This window comes from Manis javanica, chromosome 6 (assembly GCF_040802235.1).
Source record: "Manis javanica isolate MJ-LG chromosome 6, MJ_LKY, whole genome shotgun sequence".
In the NCBI taxonomy this organism is placed as follows: Eukaryota; Metazoa; Chordata; class Mammalia; order Pholidota; family Manidae; genus Manis; species Manis javanica.
In genome coordinates, this window is record NC_133161.1 from 12,588,776 (window position 1) to 12,616,189 (window position 27,414).

At 53.0% G+C, this 27,414-nt stretch overlaps 1 protein-coding gene across 1 annotated transcript; it reads right to left on the bottom strand.

The window, feature by feature from the left end:
• Window positions 1-1,315: 1,315 nt before the first annotated feature.
• On the bottom strand, window positions 1,316-26,247 carry LOC108409184 (anthrax toxin receptor-like). The gene is made up of 17 exons (XM_073238324.1): window positions 26,129-26,247; window positions 23,142-23,238; window positions 21,744-22,597; window positions 19,193-19,264; window positions 17,955-18,026; window positions 16,684-16,765; window positions 16,538-16,571; window positions 15,466-15,545; window positions 15,315-15,383; window positions 14,860-14,940; window positions 14,712-14,772; window positions 13,632-13,724; window positions 12,421-12,490; window positions 11,763-11,853; window positions 10,027-10,248; window positions 7,590-7,673; window positions 1,316-2,243 (listed from the first exon to the last, which is right to left on the bottom strand). The coding sequence occupies exons 3-17, from the start codon at window positions 21,929-21,931 to the stop codon at window positions 2,028-2,030; spliced, it is 1,515 nt and encodes a 504-aa protein (XP_073094425.1). The 5' UTR covers window positions 21,932-22,597; window positions 23,142-23,238; window positions 26,129-26,247; the 3' UTR covers window positions 1,316-2,027.
• Between the last annotated feature and the right edge of the window lie 1,167 nt (window positions 26,248-27,414).

Here is a 27,414-nt window from a genome sequence, read left to right on the forward strand (position 1 = left end):
TTGAGTGTTATAGACCTTTCAAGACCCTGTGAGATGGCTGTCCATTGACCAAAGACAGTTATGGCAGGGTTCCCTGGAAGTAGCTTGAATGGACTCACCAGCTTATTAAATTACTGTCAAAATCCAAAAAAGAGCAGACGCCATTTGCTGCTGGCATCCCCATGAGTTGATGAAGCAGATGAATTGGCCCAGGTATGCTGGCTGGAAGGAAAGCCTGACTCTGATGTGGCCCAATGGCTACAAAAATGTTTGTTGCATCCAGGGCAAGACAATGCAGGCTGTAGTCCTTCAGCAGGGCCTGGACTTTAACCATTGAAGTCATCAGAGCCCAGCAGGAGTGCATTGTATGCTCTAAAAGGGACTTAACACCAAGGGAAACAAAAGCAAAAATGAACACATGGGACTACATCAAGCTAAAAAGATTCTGTATGGCAAAGGACACCATCAGCAGAAAAAAAAGGCATCCTACAGTACAGGAGAACATATTTGTAAATGACATATCTGACAAGAGGTTAACATCCAAAATATATAAAGAACTCACATGCCTCATAAACCAGAAAGCAAATAACCCAATTAAAAAATGGGCAGAGGATATGAACAGACACTTCTCCAAAGAAGAAATTCAGATGGCCAACAGGCACATGAAAAGATGCTCCACATCACTAATAATCAGGGAAATGCAATTTAAACCCACAATGAGTTATCACCTCACACCAGTAAGGATGACCAGCATTGAAAAGACTAAGAACAACAAATGATGGCGAGGATGTGGAGAAAGGGGAACCCTCCTACACTGCTGGTGGGAATGTCAACTAGTTCAACCATTGTGGAAAGCAATATGGAGGTTCCTCAAAAAACTAAAAATAGAAATACCATTTGACCTGGGAATCCCACTCCTAGGAATTTGCCCAAAGAAAACAAGATCCCAGATTCAAAAAGACATGTGCACCCCTATGTTTATCACAGCACTATTTACAATAGACAAATCCTTCCATTTGAAACAACATGGATGGAGCTGGAGGATATTATGCTCAGTGAAATAAGCAAGGCAGAGAAGGACACATACCAAATGATTTCCCTCATTTGTGGAGTATAACAATGAAGCAAAACTGAAGGAACAAAACAGCATCAGACTCACAGACTCTAAGAAAAGATTAGTGGTTACCAAAGGGGAGGGGTGTGGGAGGGCGGGTGGTGAGGGAGGGAGAAGGGGATTCAGGGGCATTATGATTGGCGCACATAATGTGATGGGGATCATGGGGAAGACAGTGTAGCACAGAGAAGGCAAATAGTGACTCTGTGGCATCTTACTACACTGACAGTGACCGCAATGGGGTATGGGGGGACTCAATAATATGGGTGAATGTAGTAACCACACTGTTTTTCATGTGAAACCTTCATAAGAGTGTATATCAATAATACCTTAATAAAAATAAAAAATAAAATAAATAAAAGGGACTTACACCAAGTCCCACAGCAACCTGGGATGATAACTAAGGGTCTAATACTCCTCAAGTGCCAGGTAATAAATCCTACCATTTGCAACAACATGGATGGAGCTAGAGGGTATTATGCTCAGTGAAATAAGCCAGATGGAAAAAGACAAGTATCAAATGATTTCACTCACCTTTGGAGTAAAAGAACAAAGCAAAAACTGAAGGAATAAAACAGCAGCAGACTCACAGAACCCAAGAATGGAGTAACAGTTACCAAAGGGAAAGGAACTGGGGAGGATGGGTGGAAAGGGAGGGAGAAGGGGAAAAGGAGGCATTATGATTAGCACAGATAATGTGGGGGGGGCATGGGGAAGGCTGTACAGCACAGAGAAGACAAATAGTGACTCTATAGCATCTTACTACACTGATGAACAGTGACTGTAATGGGGTATATGGTGGGGACTTGATAATGGAGAGAATCTAATAACCACAATGTTGCTCATTTAAGTGTATATTAATCATACCAAAATTTAAAAACAGACACACACAAAACAAAAACAATATTGGGGTTTTGGTGCTGTAGAGATTGTGTTATGGGGTGAGAGTTTCAAAGCAGCTTTCCAGAGGCTGCAGGCAGCAGCAGGTATGAGTGGCATCATTCAGCTGGCAGCAGTTGGGTTGGGCACCGTGGCACCGTGAGCAGGTGCTGCTGAAGTGGGAGCAATGACAGCTGGGTTGATGGTATATCCATGTGCCGCAGGGCGACCCTCGAGAGTGCGTCATTAGGGGGACAGCAGAATCACACCTCTGTGGGGAAGAGGAGGGAGAGAAAGTCACTGAGAAGCCACTGGAATTGGGGGCTGAAGGCTGTAGTTTCCCTCACTCATGGGGCTGGCCAAGTTCCTTGTCTTCTCAAGCCCACCCTTGTCCTGCTGGCCCGAATCCCACTGATTCCCCCCACCAGGTCTGCCTAGGGGCACCATGTAACGTGCTAACATCAGGCTTCCGAGAACCTGTCTTTCCTGCATCAAGCCTCAGAGCGCACTCTGCCCAGATCCTGTCCTAGGCTCCTCTGCCTCTGGCCGGAAGTCCACTCTCACCTCCCTGTGTACCTACTGCCTGGCCAGGCCCTTGGCCTCCCTTCTCAGGCCTACTCGAGTGTCTCCTCTCCCCTGGGCACCCGGCTCTGGTCTATGCCATTCCAAGCCTCACCAAATCACCTTCCCCGAGAAACTCCTGGCAGCTGCCACCTTCGGCTGCGCTTCCCCTCTGCCTGGGAATCCAGCTCCAGTGCCCAGCTGGCTTGCCAGACTCCTCACCACCAAGCCCCTCCCTTGTCACCAGCCTGGCCTGCATGCATGCAAAGCCTGTGACCCTGCCCTGTGTGTCCCTAAGCTCCCACTCTGCCCCTGGCCTAGCCCCTGACCTCCTTGCCAGAGCAGAACAAACAAGGCTGCCTACGTTGGTGCATGAAAGGCCACAAGGGGCCCAGCGACTCCCTGTCCTCTCCAGCCCACTGCACATTTGCAGACTCTACTCACCCATCACCCCCCACCTTGTCCGTCATGCCACATTCCTAAGGCCAAACTGGGGGCACTCTGGCCCTACAGCCCCCAGAACACTAGAACTGGAGCTCTCTTCTCAGCACCAACGGCAGTCTTCTCATGCCCACGGGGAGGTCCCAAAGAGATGAACTGTTCTCTCTTGTGCATATTCTTAACTGTTTATTTTTTCAGGTCAACTTTAGAATCATTTTGATCAAATTCCCTAAATGTGTGTAAGCAGCAGCTTTGGTCCCTGCAGGGGGCTGTAGGAGGAAATGACACCCATTTTGTCTAAAAAGGACCTCGTGAGGGGGTGGCACAGGTCACCCTCGCTGGGAGCCCTTCTGTTGCCCTGAGCACCCATTCAGTGAGAGGGTAAGATTTCCATCCTGAACCTGACTCTCCTGATGGATCTATGAGGGTCGTTTCCCATGAACTGTGGGCTGCCCTGGGCTCAGGCTACGAGGAAGAGAATCAGGACCTGATGGGAGTCAGGGTTTGGCACAAGACTAAGGAACTGGAGTGACTCTAGCTGGGTCAGAGTGTGTGTGTGTGTGTGTGTGTGTGTGTGTGTGTGTGTGTGTGTGTGTGTGTGTGTGTGTGTGTGTGTGTGAGTGATGGGAGTCAGGGTCTGGCACAAGACTAAGGAACTGGAGTGACTCTAGCTGGGTCACTGTGTGCGTGCGCGTATGTGTGTGTGTGTGTGTGATGGGAGTCAGGGTTTGGCACAAGACTAAGGAACTGGAGTGACTCTAGCTGGGTCAGAGTGTGTGTGTGTGTGTGTGTGTGTGTGTGTGTGTGTGTGTGTGATGGGAGTCAGGGTCTGGCACAAGACTAAGGAACTGGAGTGACTCTAGCTGGGTCACTATGTGCGTGCGCGTGTGTGTGTGTGTGTGTGTGTGTGTGTGAGATGGGAGTCAGGGTTTGGCACAAGACTAAGGAACTGGAGTGACTCCAGCTGGGTCACTGTGTGTGTGTGTGTGTGTGTGTGTGTGTATGTGTGTGTGTGTGTAGGAGGGATGCCCTGTGTGTGTGTGTGTGTGTGTGTGTGTAGGAGGGATGCCCTGTGTGTGTGTGTGTGTGTGTGTGTGTGTGTGTGTGTGTGTGTAGGAGGGATGCCCTGTAAGGGAGCAGTAGGAGAGAAACTCCTCTGGGATTTGAAGGCAGTGGGGCAAAGACACGGCCTGTTTGCCAGAGCAGAAGTGAACAAGGCTGCCTCTGTTAGTATGTGCAAGGCCACAAGGCTACGCCTTGGTAACATGCCCCAGGCACACTGGGCGGGCTGTCTGGCACTGAGATCAGGCTGGGCTGGGCCCTTCCTGCTCTGTAGGAACTGCAGGGCCCAGTGTCACCCAAGCCTCTCAGCCCATCATTACCTTGAGGCCTAGACTCTAACACTGAAGGCTTAAAGAGCAGGAGCCAAAACCCCAGCACCTGTGCAAGGGTCCAGATGTCCAGCTGGAATCCTACAGTCCTGGGGTCTCCAGGGCCGTGCCAGGGGAGAGGGAGGGAACCCGTGCACAGGGCACAGCCCTCCTCAGCACGAGCTCAGTTCATGTAAGAAATCCTGCGTGCTGCCACGTACTATTGGGGTAACCTCGCCCACTTCCCTGACCTCTGGGACCCCCACTGCACCACCAGCGAACAAACAGGTGGTCACTTGGAGCTCTCAGCATTGCTGGGATGACTTCAGAGGTGGCCCTGAAGGGCCTGGCCAAACCCTGGGCAGCTGTACATGCCCAGAACCCATCACTCTGCTACCCTCCTCGCCTGAGCTTGGCCCTTGGAAAGGCAACCTTTTCAGACAGTTGCTCAGTGTCCTCACCCTCACCTTGCTGGGCCCGAAGGCCAGCCTAGCAGCTTGCTCTTGTCCACCCTCTGGTCGCTTGCCTCCCCTTGCTTGAACTCTCTATCTGGCTCTGTTGTCCCTGCCCCTGCCCCTACATGGCATCTCCGGGTTGTGACTCCACTGATCAGAACTTCTAGCCCACCTTCCACAGGAGACCTGAACCTCTGATGCCAGGCACTGGCCCTGCTGGACACAAACATGCCTCAGGTGTGTCTCATCAGCCACATGCAGAGGCTTCTGGGGCTGCCCAGAACTTCTAAAGGTCGCCGGCTCAGCCCCTGGAGCCAGGGTGTGGCCAGTGCAGCCCTGCTCAGACTCTGGGGACCACATGTCCTCCAGGTGTCCCGGCCCAGTCTGTGCAAAGGGTCTGAGGCTGAGGAAGCTCAGGCAGATGAGTCCCAGGTGAGCCAGGAGCTGTCCCTGGCCCCAGGGTCTGAGTAGGGCCACCCTCTGGTGGTTTGGGGGTAAAGCCATCAGGAAATGAGTGCCGACCCCAAAGGAGGGCAGGGCAGTGAAAATGGAGGAGCCAGGGGTAAGAGTCAAGTTCAGCTCTGCCACCTCCAGGCTTTGTGATGACACAGAGCTTGTGCCTCTCTGTGTCAGGACCATCTTAGTAAACCTGGGACACCATTAAAACCTACAGGTGCAGTTACTGGGAGGATTGAAACAGTGAAAGTGTATATGGTTCTGATCTATCAACTGGTCCCTAAGGGGAACACAATAAAAATTAGTCACTGTTATTATTAAATTCTAAGGTGATGATTATAACAATTTGGCTTCCCTCTTGGTGTCAAAGGCAATAACGGAAGGAATGAATCCTTAGTAACTGGTAAGACCAGTCCCTGTCGGCCAGCCCGACACCTGCCTGAGCAGCCAGGAGAGTCTCAGGAATTGAAGGGAGCCACACACCCACAGGGTGGGGTGCTCAGAGCGGAGGGACAGTGGCCTGGGAGGCCAAGAGACCTCAATGGCCTGCTTTTGCCCCCAGGCCTGTTACCCTAAGTTTTGAAGACCTAGATAATAAGTGTCCTAACATCTTGCAATGACAACGCACGGGACTGTTGGGGGGTCCCTGCCCAGGGTCAGCTGGGGGCTCAGGAGAGCCATGCCCCCATGTCTTGGGCATCATCCTTGGCAGGTGCCCATACAGGGCTCTCTGACCCACTGTGCCGGAGGGTAACTGTCAAGAGCACAAGCAAAGTCTCTCTGTGTCAGGAGACCTGAACCTCTGATGCCCCGCTTACATATTCATGGGCTGACACACCTGTGGCTCCTCAGTGCAGGTCTCAACAAAGTCACACAAGGGGCCTGATTTGTCCTGAAAAGGTGTGGCTGTGAGGAAACTTAAGGCTTGGCCACTGTCTTGCGAGGGGGAGCGTCCCCTCTGGCTCTGTCCCCAGGGCATTGCCGACCCCACACTGCGGCCTCCACCGTGGGCAGGGGGCCCGTCAGCCTTGTGTGTTTGGGGTGAGATTACTGTCAGTCACTGAAAGTTCTGGAATTTGGAACAAATCAGAATTTTTGCTGAGGGAGAGTCACGGGCTACATTTAGAGGAAAAGGTCGAAGTTTGGAGGCAATCCAGAGTGACCACAGAGAGGACGTGAGGGGGAAACATGGGGTGGCCACGGCACAGGAGCTGGAAAGGTGGGGAACAGGGCCTGCATCTTGGGGACACACAGAGGGCAAGAGGACCCTTGTTCTGCTCAGGGGGGTAGGAGTTTCATGGGGACCAGAGGAAGGCAGAGAACAGACCAGAAAGTGGCCCTGGGCCCAATGGCAGGTGGCATCATGGACCCATGCCAGAAGCTGTGGCTCAGGCCCCTCTGAGCCCTGACAGGTGTCAGCATGGGGCAGGCCCTGTGGCAGAACAATCCCCAGCAAGGGGCTTCTAGCTCTGGCAGATGTGTTTGGGGTTCCCTGGGGCCCCAGACTGCCTGCAGTGAGAGCAGGATGGCTCTCAGCTGCCATTTGAAGGTAAGGAGGAATTAATGGATCTGTCAAAAATAGATGTAGAATCAGGGAGACGGTGGCAGGGCCTGACACACTGTGGGGCTCTTTCCTCCTCAACACCTGCCAACCAGGTCCCCGTCCACCCCTGCCATCTCTGGGACCTGCAGGACGGTTTCTCCTCACTGGGTGGGGCCCTGGTTCTTCCTGGGGGTGGGGGTCCTTCAGGCCCCTCCTCCAGGTGCCCGTTACCCTTTCACAGTGGGTCACAGGGACCCTGCAGTTCTCTCCCTCACTCTGCTGAGGGGACGTCTGCAAGAGCAGCAGGTGACACTCATATTTCGGGAATATGAGAACTTCGCAGAAAGAACTTGGCACAGAACTTCTCTGGCTTTCCCTGACCTATGCGGGCTTGTGCCATTCGGTTTGTTCTCATTGATCCCCCTGAGGGCCAATGAAACCTAAGCTTTGCGGGAGCAGATGACAAGCTCGGCCAGAACCGTGGACTGGAACCTGTTGCGCAGCCACCCACATCCAGAAGCCTGGGCCAGAGCCAAGGGGGAGTCCCAGGGGCTGGGACCAGCCTGGTGGGGTGGAGAATATGAGCCCTCGTGCCTTTTCTCTCTCCCAGGCCTCTAGGGCCGGAACGGTGTCTTGTACTGTGGTGCCAGGTGATCAAAGCCCAGCACCCATAACCTCACCACCACAGAAGCCTGGCCTTCTGGACCCGTGTCTGTGGGGCAGGAGCTGGCTGTCCCTGTCCCCCCTCAGCCCAGCCTGGGGGATCAGCACCTGTCTAGGGCCCTTCTCACCTCTGGTTCCTTTATCTTCTCTTTATCATGATTCCCACAGCATGACACAATCACCATGGGGCACATCCGTGGTGACACTGGGCTCTAGAAAGAGAAAACAGTGTCTGCTTCCTCGCAGGCAGCTCCTGGGGCAGGGACGCTGCAGCTGTTGCCCTGCACCTGTCACTTCCTGGCCACTCCGCAAGTGTTTGCTGGGAGACCTCCAGGACCAAGGATAGCACCCTGTCCCTTAGGAGGGAGCCGTCCTGATGAAAAGCCAGCAAACTCTTAGTTTGCAAATAAGGCTGTTCCCCAAAAGGGCAAGAAATTCTCTCACATCCCCTTCGTTCTCTGAGGCAGCTCCCCTTAGAGAGACCTGGTCCTGGGGCTCTGTGACTTAGAGGAGGGTGGCCAGGGTGAGAGCATTCGCAAGGACAGGGCTGTGTTCACGTGACCCTGGCAGATTGGTCTCCCAGGCCACCTGTACCCATACAGGGTACTCACCCGGGCAGGGAGGCCCACCTTCCACTCACCCCAGACCCTCGTTTCCTGCCTCGGGACACTGTGCCCCAGCTATGGGCCTTGGTTAGGCCCCCGCCCCAGGGGAGCCGTGCCTGCTCACCTGGTACTTGGGCTCTGTGCGCACCTGGGCTGGGCCTCCCTCACAGCCTAATGCCACATAAGACGCCCTCCACTCTCCCCAGCCCTGCTGCCCCTAAAAGCCAACCCCACCGCAGCCCCTCTGTCAGCCAGGATTCAGGGATGAGGCCTGTGAAATGCAGCACCACATACATGAGAGCCCAGAGGAGAGGACCAGGTCCTGAAACCTGAGCCTCTTTACCGTAACTCACTGAGTCCTATGGAAGAGCCTCCTACAAGCAGGCCTTTGGGAATTGAACAAAAATCCCTTTGTTTCAGTGGGAATCACAGCAGTTGCTGAAACAGGCCCCTGAGTTGCTAATTCAATGACCGAGGACCTTGGTCAGGCTCTGATGGGAGCACGAGAAGGGTGTCCTCTGTGTGACACTGTGAGTCCCACATCTTAGAGGGGGCCCACCATGGCCCTGTCACCCTCTTCTGCCAGCTCTCTCTGCTCAGGGCATGAGAGCTGGAGGGTGCGAGGAGACTACCCTGGGCTGCGGGAGGCCTCACTGTGAAGGCCAGTGTGCCCGCAGGCTCTGGCAACACCACAACCGAACCAAACAGGACCTACCTTGTCCGGTTTTGGTGGTGGCTTCTGGGAAATAGACAGATGGAGTGATAAACACAGGGTGAGAAGGCTCTGGCTCAGCCATGCCCCCAGGAGGGGACCTACCTACTCTGCAGTAGAGGGACAGAACAGGGCTTTGGGTGTTCATATGGGTGCTCGCTGCATATGGGTCTGTGGCCGGCTGGCTCCCCCTGCCTGAGCTGAGCCCACACTTCCCTGTGGGTCCCCAGAGAGACATTCAGCCTAGGATGCCTGGTGCTGGTACAGGTGTCTAACCATGTGGTTTTCATCAGCAGCCTGTGTGTCTTATGAAGACAAGAGCTCCTCCCCTTCCCCTCCTGCTCCTCCCTCCCCTTCCTCCGCACACCCTGAACTGCCCCTGTGCCCAGCCCTCAGGGAAGTCCACCCAGCACCCTGGCTTCCTGTCCTCATGCCCCCAGTTTGCAGACCTCAGGCCTGCCGGCATCTTGCTGGGGCTGCCCTCACACTCCCGGGGGTCCTTCCTCATGCAGGGCTCCTGCACCTGTCCTTGGGAGCCCAGCTAGCCAGGCCTCTGTGCCCGCCCTCCCCAGGGCCCGCCTCTGCCCTCTGCTGTTGCTCTGGTTGGACAGGACACTGGCCACATGCCATGAAGGTGACATTTTCCCCCCAGCACCCCAGGGACAGAGGCCCGTCGAGCCACCAGACCTGGAGCTGCCATGGCAGGAATGGGACCACTCCATTTCTGTCCCCTGCCCAGCATGGGGCCCAGCACACCCTGGTCCTGAGTAGTGACTGGGAAGGAAGGACAGGGCTCCAGAGATGGGCAGAGGCCATGTCTGCTTTTAAAGGCATAGCTGCCCCAGAGGAGAGGAATCCTGGGGCACCTGGCACCCCTTTTGGGACCATCATTGCCCATGTAGGGTCTGTGTTTTCCTCCAATCCACAGTAGAGGTCCCTCCCTGGCCTTTGTCCCCCTGAGTCCTTCAGAAGCCTGAGTCAGGGCCTGGGGTCACTTCTCCTCAGGGGGAGGAAGCCCACAGGTCCCCTCTCTGAGGCAAGCCTGAGGCACAAAGCACCTTAGAGGCCAGGCTGTGTGCCCAGGAATGGGGGAGCAGCTCAGAGCCTCTACGTGCACAGGTGATGACCTCAGAACTGACGGGAACCTTCCCACAGGAGGGATCCTGGAGCAGCCAGGAGTCTCGATACTTTGGGGGGCTGGCTGGGGAGGGCCTGGGCCACAGGGCTGCGTAGTCAGGGGTCACTCACACTTTTAGTGTGCCATTGCCAGATACAGCAGCACAGCACCAGGAAACAGGGCAGCACCAGGAGGGGCACAGCCCAGTAGAGAGTCTTGTAACTGGGGAACAATGAGCTGAGAGAGGCTCCATGTGGGTGAGTATTCTGTGTGTCTTTCGGCACAGCATCTGGAAGGGCTCGTCGCTGTATAGCTGGTGGTATGGCACCCAGTAGGGCAGGTGGGGTCCCCTCCTAAAGAAAGCACATGTGTTAAGCCCTCGGTGCACCTGGGCAGCTTCCTGTGGTGCCTATCACTTGACATCTGACCCCACACCTCCAAATCCACCTTTCCCCCTTACACTCAGATTGCCCCACTCTGAGAGGGCACAGCAGGACTAGGAGCCCAGGGTTGGGCCCTGAGGGCCCCTGAAGAGCCCTGGGCCACAGACCCCACTCAGAGGCTCCGCCCCAGAGCCCCGTCAGGGAGTGCGGCATCCTCCGTGCTGGGCCACAGGCAGCCCCCACTGCACGCCCAGGCTGACAACACAGGGGCCTGGGGAGGAGCACAACAGTGACAGCACACAGGGTGCAGGAGGGGCTGCTGGGGCTGGGAGGAAGGGGCATTGCAGGGTCAGGGCAGCACCCTGGGTCTATCTCCCCGTAGCCTCACCCTCCCTGCCCCCTTTCCAGAGCTGCTCAGCCCCTCTGAGCCTGCACTTTCACATCTGCAGGAGCGAGTGAGTGGTCACCTGTGAGGTTTAGAGTTCACAGCCCATCCTAGTACAGGGCAGACCCATAAGGAATGGGGGCTACTGTCCTGTTGTTAGTCATAGCCAAGGAGAAGCTCACTGCATCTGTGCACTCAGCTGCTGCAAGTCCTGAACCGTTCAACCAAGTGAGATGCTTCAGAGAAGTGGGAGAGGGACAGGGTGAGATTGCTTCAGTGTCCAGGAGGCAGGGCAGAGGAGAGGGGAGGCCAGATCAGGGATGGGGGAGAAGCCACTGTGCTGGGAGTAGACGCCAGTTGGCTCCTGAGTTCTTTTCCCAATGTGCCTGTTGAAAGGTAGTTGTCACCGGGTGGGACTCCTGATGGGCAAATGGGTCAGTTCTCTCTGCCGCTGTGAGCAGACATCCGGGGATAAGCATAAACGACACATACAGTAATGTCAGTGCTGTTGAAAGCCAGGCTTGGGGACAGGAGCTGTACCCACAGCTGGGCTGGAGCACCAGTGCAGTGGAAATTCACCTCAACTATGCAGGGCCACAGGGGGTCCCAGCCTCCAGGGCTCCTGGGTCTGGGATCTGTTTTGAGGGCCTAGACTCTAGCTCCCTGCACACAGCCTCCAGCCTCCACCCCTCACCTAAGCCAGACCCAGAGGGAGCTCTGAACTCCCCACCAGGAGATTCAGGCCAGGGAGGTGGCAAGGTGGGAGTCAGCATTGTTCCGGAGTCTGCTTAGAGCCCCAAGTGTTCGGTGCCATGTGCCTTCAGGGACCTTGGCTTTGCAAAGGAGCAGAGGAGCTGCCCAGCCCCAGATACTTTTACAGAGGTACCCCCAGGGCACTTCTGAAGCCTGAGTGGGGCACAGCTCCCCAGGGAAGGGCTCAGGGGCTGCAGTGGCTGTGACGTGCTGCCCAGGTGCCCAGCTGCACAAGCTGCTTGCTGGGCCTGCCCTGTACACTGTTCCTGCCTGTTGCTTCCCAGTGTGTGTGTGTCTCCGTCCAGTGAAAGGAGAGCATAGTCCCAGAGGGAGGCTGCAGTCTTACCCTGGAAGTCACACAGCTCCTCCTGCTGACATCTAAATCCGTCTTGAAGAAGGTGAGGCCATTATCCAGGCTGATATCGATGAAGACGGCCCTAAAGCACAGAAAGGGCAGATGGTGACCAGCAGCCCAGACAGCACAGTGCGTGCACTTGGCTCTAACTGCAGCCCAACAGTGGTCCTCGTTGTGATGGCTCTGTTCAGTGGGCATTCAGGACACCAGATAGGAGGCAGCACGGGACAGGAGAGCCCGCCCCAGGTGAGATGAGGTCACCCTCTGCAATGAAGGCTGAGCAGGCCTTGAGGAGCCCTGCATGGCCCAGATGCCCTCGTGGCCATGGGCTCAGTGGCCAGCCTGGCTGTTTGGTGTCACCTTCCAAACTCTTTTCTATGACAGGGTATGCTGGCTTGGCCCTGAAAGGCTGCCTGGGCCAAAGGGACCATCTCTGGGGCTCATCACCTCCTGTATCCTGCCCTCCTTGACAGAACCTGGGTGACAGGGGATCACAGCCCCTCAGGGGACCACCCGCACAGGTGGGTGCAGAGGAAGCTCTGCGCCCTCCCAGCACAGGTGTGAGCAGCTCCGCCAGAGGAGGCATCCTCCAAGCTGGTCACGCCATAGAGCCAAAAACTGACCACTGCTCCCTGAGCTTTTCACTTACTGGCCTGGATTAGTTATATTCGGTCCTGGGCAGGTAATGGAGGTATCTTCTACAGATATAGCCTTTATTCCTGGAAGAAATTTACACGCAAATAATGTGAGTGGACATGTCTCCACATCCCGTCTCCCCTCCTGTGGCCCTTGGCAAGCAGAGCTCACCCTTTGGCAGATGTCGGCTTCTGTTCTCTGCCTTCTTCAGAGCACCTACCTCATACCAGGTACCGTGCTGCTGACTCGACTGCCAGATTAGCTACGACATTCTGAACATTCTTACCCCTTTGTTGGAGCTCATAATGAAAACTAAATGCTAAGTATGGTTAGGGGAAAGGATTTGTGTCTGGGATGTGGAACGGTTAGGATTAAATGGGGGAAAAAATCCCCAAAGAGGTGCAAACTGACTTTCCCGTTGGATATTCACAGTCCAGAGAAGAGAATGATGTGATGGGAGCCCAGCATGCAGAGGGGCCTGGACAAGCACGATTGACTGGAAAGGAGTTTTCAAACCAATATTACATGCATGGGGTGAATTTCCACTTATTAGTGTCCTCTTTAATTTCTCTTAAGAGTGTTTTGTAGTTTTCAGGGACTAGGTCTTTCACTTCCTTGGTTAGGTTTATTTCTAGGTATTTTATTCTTTTTGATGCAATTGCAAATGGAATTGTTTTCCTGATTTCTCTTTCTGCTAGTTTATCCTTAGTGTATAGGAATGCAACAGATTTCTGGGTATTAATTTTGTATCCTGCAACTTTGCTGAATTCAGATATTAGTTCTGGTAGTTTTGGAGTGGAGTCTTTAGGATTTTTTATGGCATCATCTTTCAATCTCAAGTGAACACACCGTCCTGGGAGACCTGGCAGAGACTCAGAGCCCTGGGGCTGCCTCGACTTCCCTCCCACAGACTCATGGACTCTAGTCCTTGCCTCTCAAGGGAAGTGAGAGCCCAGGAAAGGGAGGGGCATGTAGCTCTTAGGGAGCACCCCACCCCACAGTCAGCCAGGGCTGCAGGAGAGGCTGCTCCCAGGGGTGTGGTGGTGCTGGGGATCGATTAATTCCTGGGCATGAGTGGCAGGTGCCCAGGCTCCCAACCAGTTACCCCTTCCACTGTGCATGTTGCTTGTTTTCAGTGTGTACGTAGTGAATGGCCAGCACGGGCCCTGAAGGCCTGGTTTGCTGTGGGACAGCCATCACTGGAGGAAAGGAGGGGCTACTTACGGATGGTTTCCTTTCGAACTCGAAACTGACAGAGAACTTCATCCTGGTGTCTGTCCTGAAAACCTTTTCCAATAACCTTGATGTCCTTTTTACCTGCAAGAGTAATATCCAAATGTCTGTGTGAGGAAGCGCTGAGTTATTTTCCTCAGATCACAACTATGGCAGACCACCCCCAAAACAGAATTCCCATGAACTCTGGGGAGGTTGCAGTTGCCTTGTGTCCCTGCTGCCCTGCAGGCTCTGCTCTTGACCACTCGTCCTCCTGTAGGAACTACAGCTCCCAGGGGTCTGGTTCACTCTGGGAATTGTAGGTAAGTGGGGGCAGGATGATGGTTTCAGGGTTTTGAGCAGAAGAGATGTTGAGTTAAAGGGCTGTGCTTTGCCCAGACAGCTGCTCCTTTTACATTCTATCTGCCCTCACCGTGTTCCTCCAACAGTAAAAATCGCAAGGAGACAGTGAACCCAAGAGTGAGCACAGCCAGCGTGCAGGGAGCTGCACTTCCCCCGCTGCACTCCTGCTGCCCACCAGCTCTGAGAGCGCAGAGGGACCTGCAGCCCCAGGACAGGAGACAGATCCTTTCTGGAAGGGAGGGCACTCTTTCTGGGAGAAAAGTTATATACCAGGCTGGCTGGGCTCCAGGGGACAGGGGATTAAAGAAAGTAATTACACTAAACTTATGTGGCAGTCATTTTGCAGTGTGGTCACCAAGCCATTGTGCAGTGTGCTCTAAAGTGATAGTCGGCCCATTACAAACCTGGGTAAAATTGCCATCACATGCCCGCCCCCCAGCACACCCCAGGCATCCATACCTCCTCACACAGACTTATACACACCTGAAACAAACGTTCTATGGACCAAATCGCATTCCAAACCACAATTCCCCCACAGACACCACATTCATGTACACACAGCGCATTATACACATTCACACCACATGCTCCACACACACACACACATGGTGTGCTCATACACACCACACAGACTGGAACCACATACACCACTCCCACCACACACATGGCACATTCACAAAACAAACATACACACACTCCTGCGTTTACAACAGCGACTCCAGTTATTACCTCCAGTGCAGATAGGGGAGAAATCCACAGATGTAATCTGCACGCAAGATCTCCCAATGAGCTGAAATAGAGAGAGAGGAGTGGCAGGGTCATGGGCGTGAACGGCGGAGGCACGGTGTGCAGCCCCCTTCATCCCCCCCTCACTTACTGGGTCAACGATGTTTTTCAGTCCAGGGTATCCACTGTCCACTTGAAACAGATGATCCTCTTCATCAGCAATTTCCAACAGCTGAAAGGGAGAGGAGAAGACCTGAGCCCACAGCCAGGGGTGATGACCCAGAGGTCCCCATCCCAGGAGGCAGACACCGGGGGATAGACCCTGGCATCCACCAGCAGCCCACCCTCAGGGAAGGGAAAGTTCTTCCACCCTCACCTCTGCTGTGCAGGTCTTATACAACACTTGTTATTCATTGTGAATGGCCACCTTGTATATCTATCTTTCAACTTCCCGGGCCCAGCCTAAGTGGAGAGGGCCCTGACCCCACTTCCCAGGCACTTTTTGGTGGGTACAGGCCCATCCTCTGGGTGACCCTGAGAGAGCCATCTTTGAAGCTTTCCCCAGCTAGGCTCACAAGTGACCCCTCGTTACCTGCTCAGAATTACCTGGGATAGCTGATAATTTTGTACACCCACGAAATACAGAGTTGCCCCCAACTGCTTGGATTTTGCAGCCTGAGAAAGAGGAAGTGTTGGGTATAATAAATTTGGTCCAAATATGTGGACCAAAAGGCTGGTAACAATGGGCTTGACTCACTTCAACTTGTGTCTGTGCAAACGATTCTGGCAGCAGTTGTTCACCTGTCAGCACAATGATGAGGCTGGGTACCTTCGCTCCTATGGGAGAGGCAGGGCATGTCTGGGTCAATGAGAGCAACTGTCACAGGCTTCCAGGACCCGAGCACTGCTCGCCACACCTCACCCTCCTGGGGAGAGGCCACCCCGACCTGAGCACCTGCCACCCACATGCCTGGAAGGCTTTGCAGCTTATCATGCAACAAGAAGGGCCCCTAGCCCAGGACCCACTTTGCAGATGAGGAGACTGAGCCCAGCTTAGGGTTCTTCCTACAGAACTGTCACTTCTACCAGACAGTAGAACCTTTGCCCTGTAAGGCAAGTCCAGCAGTTTCACAGGATAAGCATCAGCCTTCCAGATGAGCAAAGGCAGGTGTGGGCAAACCTACTGTGCAAGACTCCCGCAGGTCCATGCAGGCCTGTTCCAGCTCTGGGTCTCACCCACAGCTCTCCCGCGGGCACCTGTAGACCCAGGCTCAGGGCTTGAGGTCAGAGTCAGGTGAGCAGTAGACCCCTTCCCCAGCTCAATGTCCTTCCCTGGACCCACACATCTTTCCTAGACCCTACAGCCAAGACGAAGATGTTTCTGGGACAGGCACAGTCTTTTACACTACGGGAGACACAGAGCAGGAGCATCAACCCAAGGGAAGGAGCCGAAGGGAGGAGTCAGGGAGGGATGTGTGCTCAGCAAGAGGGAAGGTCAGGCTCTCTCCTTACACTGAAGCCCCACCGCTCTAGGGCCCTCTGGGTTTCCCCCTTTTTTCTTCATGCAGCCCAGCTCCAGGGCCAGCGCCTCCTATTTCCTAGGAACCATGACGTCGCACACGCGACCCCTTGCTGTGCTGCGGAACCTCTCGGGGTGGCTTTCATCCCCACTGCTCAGAGCAGGGGGCTGCCGCTCAGAGAGGGCAAGCAGCTGGCTCCAGGAGTCAGCACCAGGAAGCCTGGGAAGGGCTGCACCAACCTCACTGAGGCCCAGGCCTGGCTCTTTCCCCGGACACCATCGCCAAGAACGCAGGAAGCAGCTCACTTACCTGCAGCACTCTTTCTTTCGATCTGCTCATTGGCCTGCAACAAAATGAAGGAAAATGTGTGTCGGGGGGACAGTGAGATGACCCAATGATGACCCTCTGAGAATTTGATAAAGCAGAGCCACATCTCAGAAATCTAGATTCCATACCTTTTTCAATCCGTGTTGCATATTTATGGCTCCTGAAGGTATTACATGTAACAATTTGACAAGAGCATTGTTTATTTTTTTTCTGAAAAAAAAAATCAGAGCAGGTGGGAGATGGAATGAAGGGTTACCTCTTACAACCAGCCCCAGGCTGTCCTTGTCCGTCTGCACATGCAGCCCTGCTGGGATGGGAGAGGGCCACATCAAGGAGCCCTGTCCCGGCCCTCTGTCCTGTGCCTTTGGCATTGGCTGGCCTGGTTCCCACCTTCCCAGTCCCCTATCCGGTGAGCAGGGTGGCGAGGGGACGCTGCTTTCTAGCCCCATACGTATGGCCGGGGCTTCTCTGTGCTCAGCTCTGTCTAAGCTGTGCAGAACTGGGAACCTCACCAGGGATATACCTCGACTCCATGGAGAGTACGGGGAGATCCCAGCTGTGATTCCATCACAGTGTGACTGGCAGCACAACTGCCGCCCGGGGGCCCTGGTGAGGGTACACTGTACTCCCACACTTAAGGCAGAGCCTGGAAGTCACCATGCTCACCCTGGCCCCTCCTGTCCACAGGCCCTGGGACCCTCCAGTGCAGGGTCCTCGGGCTCTGCCTGGTGCTCCTCCCACTCTCAGGAGGGTTCCAGTCATTTTCCTCCATGAGAATCTTAACCTCCCTGCTACTCAGAAGCTCCATAACGTCCCACCTCCCACCTAGACCCTCCTGGGATGCAGGCCCACAGGGCCTTCCTCCAGCACCCTGTCCCAGCCTGGTGTTCAGGACCCACTCCTGGGCTCACCTGACCAGACTCACTGGGAACGTGCTCCCCTCCTGAAGCACCCACACTTGGATGACACCCATCCCTTCCTCCCTGATTCTGACTGTCCCCTCTTTCCCCAGCGGCCCAGGGCAGAAAGTGACACACAACAGCAGGTGCCAGGCTATGTCCCTAAAGGCCCCCACATCTGCCCCACCTGATTCGGGAATCTTCACAATCAGCCTGCTCTAGGGAAAGGGTAGAGCACGGAGGGAAGGACTCGGGTCGGAAGGAGGGCTGGGCTCGGAGGGGAGGAGTCTGCCTACTAGCACCAGGTCCGGCCAGTGCCAGTGCAGAGGTGGCAGTGGGGCTCAGGGGGCCAGGGCTGAAGGTCAGGGTGGGCAGTGAGGGGAAGGTCCAGGACAACACCAGTGGGTTCCTCGGTGTGGGATCAGGGTCCCCCTCTGCTCCCTGGCCCTGCCTGTGGCCTGATTGCTGGGTCTGCTTTAGGGGATCAATGAAACACTTACCTGTCCGAGGTCAGCTGCATATTGACGTGGCCGTCCGTCGAGTAGGTAATGAATGACATACGCTGTTTGGGGCTTGGAAGGAAACATGGGCTTATGAGCAACTATACACACAGGCTGAAAGTGATGCTGATGTGCAACAGGGAGGGGGTGCCCACCAAGTTCCCTGTTCTCCATTCTGTCTCTTTTAGTGTGGAGTACATTTCCTGCACTCCAGAAGTTCTCATAACTTTAGTGAAGGATTATGAGGCCTGGAAGGCGGGCAGCCCTCTTGTCAGAGTGCGGCATAGCACCCTGTAGAGCCAAATCCCAAAAGTCTGCTTTCTCTCTCTGCCTCTCTCTCTCACACACACACACACATGCACACAGGGCTGCTGCCTGCACAGGGAGATAGACAGCTACATGCTCTTCCACGAGGGCCCTCCCAAGCTGCCTCTCCTCTCCTGTCAAATTCTCTGTACTTTCACTTCTCCTCCTCCCTAGACGATCTTCCCCACCTTCCTCCCCCTCATCTCGAATAAATTATCCTCCCTCATCACCATTCATATTCTCCCCTCCCTTTTCATCTTCTGGCCACTCTCTTCTGATCACCTGGCCCTCATTATCCTTTAGTTACATTGTTCCCACAGGTCCTGTGGAGCTCCCTACTGGTCCTGGCTCTTGTCCACAATTATGAGACTTCTCTGCCTGGAGTACAGCTGGAGTCCTATCTTTCTGGAGCCCCACCAGCCCCTCTGATCACGCATCGTCCAGAGCTCCCTATGGCCCGCAGCAGGAAATCCAAGTCCTGCTTCCTGGCATTACTGGCCTCTCTGCCTTGGCCACAAATGGACCTCTCACTTCATCTCCCAGCCTTCCCATGTTAACCATGTTCAGCCAAATAGACCTCTTACTGCTCAAATGACCTTCATGGTTCCTGTTACCGTGAATTTCTCATCCTTGAAGATCTAGATAAAATCTCCACATCCAGATGTTTGGTTACAGTGTTAAGTAGTTTGCCTATTTCCTAATCTATGAGGTCCTCCAGGGAAGACTGTGCCCCTGAAAACAAGGCCTGACTCCCAGAAAGGAGCCAAGCAAGGTTGCAGAGATCTTAGGAAACAAATGGGATCAGTACTTTTCTCCTGCTTCAGAACACTGCCTTGAGCTTTGTGACCTGAGGCAGTCCCGTGTCCACTCATCTAAACAGCAATGTACTCAGAGAGGAAAACGCCCTGCAACACAGAGCTGGAAAGCCATACTTTTTAAATCTGTTCACCAAATCCTTCACAAAGCTCTGTGTGAACTCCCAGTTGTTGTTTACACTGTGTGACCTGAAAAAAAAGACAGTGAGTCAGAGACAGAGGTGCATGTATCGTGCGAGCATAGTTTCTGCCCTCCCTGCCTTCCTGCAGGCCCTTAGCAAGCTCCTCCACGAGAGCCCCCAGCTCCTGAAATAGCTAGAGCCACCACAGCTCCTGACGTGAAATCAGTGAGTTACCCTCATGTTGACTTTATTCAATGTGAGTGGCAGCAATTGACCAATTAGACCTGTGTGGGAGGGGATGAGGGACTTCTCGGATGAGGGGCTTTTGGTGGCAAACATGGATAGTTGATCATGCAACGTGGGAATGTTAGGAAATGAGGTGGGATGCTTTGGTCGGTAAAGCCTCCAGAAATTTGGATATGCTGGCTCTCCTGGTCCCCCATTTCCCCTTGGGAATCACCATTCCCAGCTCTCTGCTCCTCTGCCAGCCCTTTAACACTGGGGTGGGTCACGGCTCTCAGCTCTTCCTCCCCACCATTCCTTCTGCCTCCATGGCTACATCAAAAACTGTCAGCAAATAGTGAGGAAACTAAGGACAGATGACCCAAACATCAAGATTACCCAGTGAGGAGGCGGAGCCAAGATGGCGGCGTGAGTAGAGTAGCGGAAATCTCCTCCCAAAACCATATATATTTTTGAAAATTCAACAAATACAACTATCCCTAAAAGAGAGACCAGAAGATACAGGACAACAGCCAGGCTACATCTACACCTGAGAGAACCCAGTGCCTGGTGAAGGGGGTAAGATACAAGCTGCAGCCCGGCAGGACCCGAGCGCCCCACACCCCAGCTCCAGGTGGGAGGAGAGGAGTCAGAGTGGGGAGGGAGAGGGAGCCCAGGTCTGCTGAATACCCAGCCCTAGCCATCCGCACTGGAGCGCAGACACAAAGTGCATGGGGCGCTGGGTATTAGGGAAACTGGACAGTAAGACCTGTGAGTGGGTCCCCGCAGCAGGGGCCCCTGGGATAAAGAAAACTGAGTGCTTTTTGAAAGACTTAAAGGGACAGGGACCGCACCGCTGGATGGAAACATCCCGGGACACTTAGCCCAGCAGCTGGGAATCCCAGGGAACCCTTAGGCAGCAGCGCAGCTCGGAGGCCCCTCATGGGGATAAACCGCCTCCCGCCCATTTCCCCTCCGATGCTGCTCCGCCACAGTGGAGCAGCAGCCTGAGGCTGGCCACACGCACAGCAGCAGAGCAGCTTCTTTCACAGCGGCCCGGCAAGAATTAGAAACCACATCTGCATGCAGCTGCCCAGCACAAGCTGCTAGGGGTCACTGCTCTCCCAGGAGAGGAAGGCCACAAACCAGCAAGAAGGGACATTCTCCCAGCTGACACACACACCAGCTCCCCACAACTACCTCTATTGCCATGAAAAGGCAGAATAATTTGCTATAGACCAGATTAAGCCAGACATCCTCCCCTGAGAAGGAATCTGGGGAGATAGACCTAACCACTTTCCCTGAAAAAGAATTCAAAATAAAGGTCATAACCATGCTGATGGAGCTGCAGAGAAATATGCAAGAGCTACGGGATGACGTCCGGAAGGAGCTTACAGAAATGAAACAATCTCTGGAAGGATTTATAAGCAGAATGGATAAGATGCAAGAGGCCAGTCTTAAGCAGCGAAAGCAGTCTTAAGTGGAAAGTATACAGCAATCCAGGCATATTTAAAGAAGGAAGAACAATCCCAAATGAATACTCTAATGTCACAATTATTGAAATTGGAAAAAGAAGAACAAATGAGGCCTAAAATCAGCAGAAGGAGGGACATAATAAAGATCAGAGAAGAAATAAATAAAACTGAGAAGAATAAAACAATGGAAAAAATCAATGAAACCAAGAGCTGGTTCTTTGAGAAAATAAACAAAATAGATAAGCCTCTAGCCAGACTTAAGAGAAAAATAGAATCAACACACATCAACAGAATCAGAAAGGAGAAAGGAAACATCACAACAGACCCCACAGAGATACAAAGAATTATTAGAGACTACTATGAAAACCTATATGCTAACAAGCTGGAAAACCTAGAAGAAATGGACAACTTCTTAGAAAAATACAACCTTCCAAGACTGACCAAGGAAGAAACACAAAATCTAAACAAACCAATTACCAGCAAAGAAACCAGACATACATAGAAGACATAATACCCATTCTCCTTAAAGTTTTCCAAAAAATAGAAGAGGAGGGAATATTCCCAAACTCATTCTATGAGGCCAACATTACCCTAATACCAAAACCAGGCAAAGACCTCACCGAAAAAGAAAAGCTAGATGGTGGTCTTCAATCCTTTTCAAGAGAAAAGTCCCAGGGAACAAATGTCTGGGGCATTCTTTCTGCCCCAGGAACAGGGAGGCCACAGAGAGTCTGTTCCTTGAATGTGACCAGACAGTCCCTGCTTCCCTCTCTCAGAGCCTGGGGCCCCATACTGACCCCAGGGACAGCACTGTTCTATGGCAGCGACTAGAGCAGGTGGGCCACTCACGAGTCTAGGACGAAGTACACGTCGTAAGTGCTCCAGCAGGATTCCCCATCTGCTGGGCTCTCCTGGAGCCTGGAGCTGGGGTTGTGACCTTGGTCCTGGGTTGGGTAGCGGTGGAGGGTGCTCCTGGTGGTCAGGAGCGGAGATGGCAGCAGCAGCAGCAGGAAGACGACGAGCATGGGGCCCAGCATCCTGGGGCCGCTGTTCTTGCCTTGGCCCAGTCCCTGGGGGCCCAGATGGGCCCCGTAAACTGCAGGCCACCTCAAGCCAACACCTCTTCTGCTTCCTCCTGTGCTCAGGGTCCTCGTTACTCCCAACCTCAGCTCTACTCACGCTTTAATCAATATATCTTGTACCTGCAAGTAGCCACCTGATACCTGCCCTGTGAGTCCAAGTAGCAAGTGGTTGGCTGTGGGGTGATGGCCCCACTATTTATGCACCTTCACCCCACCCTGCTGAGGTATGTCCATTATGATGGACAATAGGTTGCCATGGCAACCTTGTGACCTGCAGCTTTGCCCAGTGTTCTCCCTGTGGGCAACCCAGGCAGGAGTTTGAAGGGGTGGTCAGAGGAGGTCTCCATTTGTCCCTTACCCCAAACCCTCCCAGGGAGTCTACAATTTCAAGGAAACCCAGCCCTTTGGTAAACTGAAAGAGGGCAGCTGAGGGGGCCTATACACGGACATTACTGAGTGTGAGGAGGTGGAGACAAGAATACTGTAAAGTTTATTTGTGGGGACACTGAAGTCACCCATGGGATAGAAGGATCTAGAAGAAGGTTGTGAAAGCAGGCCAGTGTCCTTTGTGAATGAGGGACATTCTAGTTATCTGCTGCTGTGTATTGAACCTTCCCAGACCTAGGGACATAAAACAGAAAATTTTCATATGCTCATAGGTTCTGTGGATTAGAAATTCAGAGATGTCTGAGTGGCCATGGTTGACTTTCCTCCATGGAAAACCCACTTTCTCTTTCATGTAAATTTTGGAATCATAAATTCTTGACTCACCTAAACCTCTCTTAGTATTTTAGCAAAATAAAAAATATGTAGATACATTTGGAGGGGTTTGAATCTGCTATCTGGATTCTCCTACCAGTGAACATCAGGCACCCGCCCTGCTTCCCTCCTTAGGGGCAAACCCAGCCACGGGTTTCTGATCTGAAATGCCAAGGTGCCCCCTAATGGGTGCAGGCAGGGGCACACAGAGGGGGACGCAGCTCTGAGGGCACAACCTGCCCCCAAACCCAGCGTGAGCTGCAGTAAAGGCTACTCCCAAGTGTGTGGTGGTGCTGGGGACGGATTAATTCCTGGGTGTCACTGGCAGGTGTCCAGGCTTGGCTCACTGTGGGGATGCAGCCTGTTCTGGGAGGATTTTCACTGGAAGAAAGGAGGGCCTACTTACCTAGGGATTTCTTGTTACCAAATCTGAATTGACAAATAACTTCCTCCGTGTAGTCCATACTGAAAGCTTTTCCCAATAACCTTCAATTTCTTGTTAACTGCAAGAGTAACATATGTCTGTGTGAGGAAGGGCTGAGGTATTTTCCTCAGATCACAACTATGGCAGACCACCCCCAAAACAGAATTCCCATGAACTCTGGGGAGGTTGCAGCTGCCTTGTGTCCCTGCTGCCCTGCAGGCCCTGCTCTTGACCACTCGTCTTCCTGTAGGAACTACAGCTCCCAGGGGTCTGGTTCACTCTGGGAATTGTAGGTAAGTGGGGGCAGGATGATGGTTTCAGGGTTTTGAGCAGAAGAGATGTTGAGTTAAAGGGCTGTGCTTTGCCCAGACAGCTGCTCCTTTTACATTCTATCTGCCCTCACCGTGTTCCTCCAACAGTAAAAACCCCAAGGAGAAAGTAAACCCAAGAGTGAGCACAGCCAGCGTTCAGGGAGCTGCACTTCCCCCGCTGCACTCCCGCTGCCCACCAGCTCTGAGAGCGCAGAGGGACCTGCAGCCCCAGGACAGGAGACAGATCCTTTCTGGAAGGGCGGGCACTCTTTCTGGGAGAAAAGTTATATACCAGGCTGGCTGGGCTCCAGGGGACAGGGGACTGAAGGCGGGCAGCTCCCTGGGAAGGCCAGGTGGAGCTGGGCGGTGAGGAAGGGTGGCTGACCGCAGGACTGGCAAGGGCACAGCGGGAGGTGCCTGCCCTAGGGCGGCCAGGTAGGGGCTGGGACACCACATGCTGCCTGGCGCAGGCTCGTGGAGAGAATACCCATACAGCTCACCCACTGTTCACCTGTGTGTCCCCTGCCTGCAGCAATTTTACTGCTGGTACTGATCCCAGGAGAACCCTGCCCCATGCCCACAGAGAGGTATGCTTGAGAAGACCCCACAGGGCGGCGTGTAGTAGCATCTCCTTCAGAACAATCTTACTGTTGGAGGGAGACTAATGACATTAATTTGGTCCTTCAACATAACGGACTGCTGTGCACATGGCTGCAAATTACAGGACTTACAAACCAACAACAAATGGAGGAGAAAAATCAAATTAGAAATAATTGGGAGCAGACAAGGGAAACTCAAGAAAGCTCTGAAAGTAAGTAGTGGGCAGGAAGGAAAGAGTCAAGAAAACTACACAGACACAAAAGCTCAAACAACACACTGCAGCCAGCAGCCTCCACACTTCAATGGCTGTTGAGGGCACCGCTCAGGTTTTCACAACTAACTATGATGTGTCTGGAGGTGACATTAAGCCATTTAAAGCAGATTAAACATCTTACACAGGTTTAAAAAGGACATGAAAGCACATAATTAACCTTGGAAGGATTCCAGTCCAAAGTGATTTGTGGCCACAAATCATTTTACATGTTCAAAAGTTAACTCACTGCAAAATTCAGATAAAAAGTTTCTCCAGATTTCATGAGCCAAGGAATCTCTGAAATTTCAGCAGCAATTTTTTAAACAAACTATGCCACGTTTCAGGGTGACGGCCTAAGACAGCATCATTTCCCTAAGAGGTAAAAACAAGATCAAGTCTCAGCCCTCATCGCCGTAAGTGTTTTTCATCTACCAGACAGACGCAAATGTGTGCCAGTAGATCTCTTCCCGCCTGAACTTCCCAAGTTCTGAAGGCAGTAAAAAGTGACAAATGCCTGTTCTTCACTGCAGAGCTAACAACCCCCAAATGACGATTTTACATAATAAAAGATGTTTACTGAGGCTTACAGATTCCATGGTCACCTGCTTCAAAGGCAGCTGGCAAATAATGGATCCAAATTAAGGCCAATAAACAATTTCCCTAAGGAGAATGTTCCTGGGCCATTGGTACTTTCCGACACACCCAGAAAATAGCAGATGAAAAAAGACTAAATCTGATGGCAGCTGAACAAGAAAACAGACTGTGCCAACCTTGACTCACTCTACCACCACTGAAACGGCTTCCATGGGCCCTGCCTAGAGAAACACGGGTGCATTGTGGCAGTAATCACCCGCTGTCCAGCCCAAGGGGGGTCGACACTCCCCAATTAAAGGCATTCACCTTATGAAAACAGAAACTACAAAATCTCATCTTTAAGGGCCTTAAACCCTATGACATTACAGACAATTTTAACTCTACAAGTTCTCTTACGGAGTTGAACACCCAAAAGTGAGTGAGAAGCAGTCTTCAGTCAGTAGACCCAGCTCCTCTTTCTGCCTCTGACTCTGCCTCTGAATGAATCAAGTGTTACCTGGAGAAAGTTCTCTCATCTCTTTATTTATCCCCTTTTCCCCACCAGGTACAAGATTAGGTCAAACCCACCAATTTCTTTTTTCTTTTCCTTTAGAAATAGGGTTGGGTTGGCTATAGCTGGGCAGCAGGCAACCTCAGCTTGGAGAGGCGCCTTGAAAGGTTGGAGAAAGTTTAAGATTAAAAGGTTATACACTTAGAAAGTGCCTGTGACCTCAGAGAGAGGAGTGCCCTGAAAGGTTGGGGGTTCCTCCTCTTAAGGATTTTTCAGGAATGTGATCAGGGCTGAGGGTGCAGACTTGTTAAGTGGTCCCTGAATATTTAAAATTAACTTAATACAAGAAATTTACTGCTCTGATTTCTCCCTGAGATAACTGGCGACTCGGTCTGAGAGCCTAACAAGCAAGACCACCTGCCCAGCCCCAAGGTGGGCTGAGTTATTGTCTGCTAAAGAGTAAGTTAAGAATCTTACTTCTTAACTTCCTGCCTTTTACTATGTTGTTTATTGCTGGGACTGCATGCTAAATTCCTCCCGTTTACCATCTAGCGTATTCACCAGGCACAGTGTGGCTGAACAGTAAGTGTATTTGTGTGTGTGTGAGACACACACACACAATTGTTAAATGAATGAGATGAATACATTTCCAGAGTCTAATGAGCCATGCACCACCCCAAAACTTCCGGATCAAAAAGCCAGTGTTGGGGCGGCTACTTACTAAAAGCTGCTGCTGCTGTGAGGCGGCGAGGTCTGCGTGGGAACAGGCAGCGGGCGGCCCCCTGCGGGGGGGGTGGGCGGAGTCTGAGACCGGAGGCGGCCGCAGCGCGGAGCAAGGAGGCGTCGGTTGCGGGCCGACACCGCTCTCTTACGATGCTGCCCGCCCACCACCCGCTCCCGCCGCCCACCGACATGGTCCCCGCCTGCCGCCGCCCGGACCGGGGCCGCCGCTCCCCGCTGCTAAACCGCCTGCCGCCTCTGCCCGCCCGCGCCGCCTCTCACCTCCGCCCCGCGCTGCCCCTCTGCGGGCGGCGGAGCAGGGCCCCAGCCCACAGACGCCCTCGTTGCGGAGCCGCCCCCTCGGACGCCGGCCCGCAGGGTCGCCCGGACGCGCCTGCGGCTACCTGCCAGGAGCTGCGGCTGCGAAGACAGGCCGTCGTGGAAGAGAGGGCGCCAGGTCCTGGTGAGGGGCGCCCTGGAGGCTGCAGACGGCTAATGGCGGAGGGCGGTGGCGAAGGAGGCGGGGGGCGAGGGGCGAGGGGCAGGGGGTTGCTGGTAAGCGCCGGCGGCATCGTTTGGTGGGGTGGGTAGCGTCGGTGAGACACCGCAAAGCCGTATCTGCTGCTTAGCCACAGTGCCTCTGGCCCTGACAACTGCCCCGTCCAGATGCCGTCACCTGCCCTGGTCTCACTCCTGCCCGGCCTCCCACGTGTCCCCGAAACTGCTCTCACTACTCTCCCTGTATTTTCCTCTATGTCAAATCAAAGGACTGAGTCTCAACTGATGTGATGTAGTAGGTGGGGGCAGGAGGCATGGTTCTAATTTATCTGCAACCAAAGTGACATTTATCATAGATGTAATGAGTTGGCTTATCAATGTGGCAAATTACATTAATCAAACTTTTCAATTCAAGACAGTCTTGCATTCCTGGGTGTCTGTGTATGTTGATAATATATTATATAATATATGTATATGTATTTAACTCATTGCTGGATTTTGTTAGCTAACATTTAATTTTGCAACTAATTTCATGACTGAGAACCATCAGTAATATTCGTTTCCTGTACTTTATCTAATATCGACTTTGCTAGTCTCATAAAGTGATTTGAGGAACGTTTCCTCCTTTTCTGTGTAAGACTGAAATGTTCTGTCCTTAAATCTTTGGTACAATTTGTCTATAAAGCACCTAGGTCTATGACTGATATTTTTTAACTATAGAGTTTATTTCTTTACTGATAGAACAATTTAGATTTTCTACTCCTTTTGAGTTATGCTTGATAATTTCTC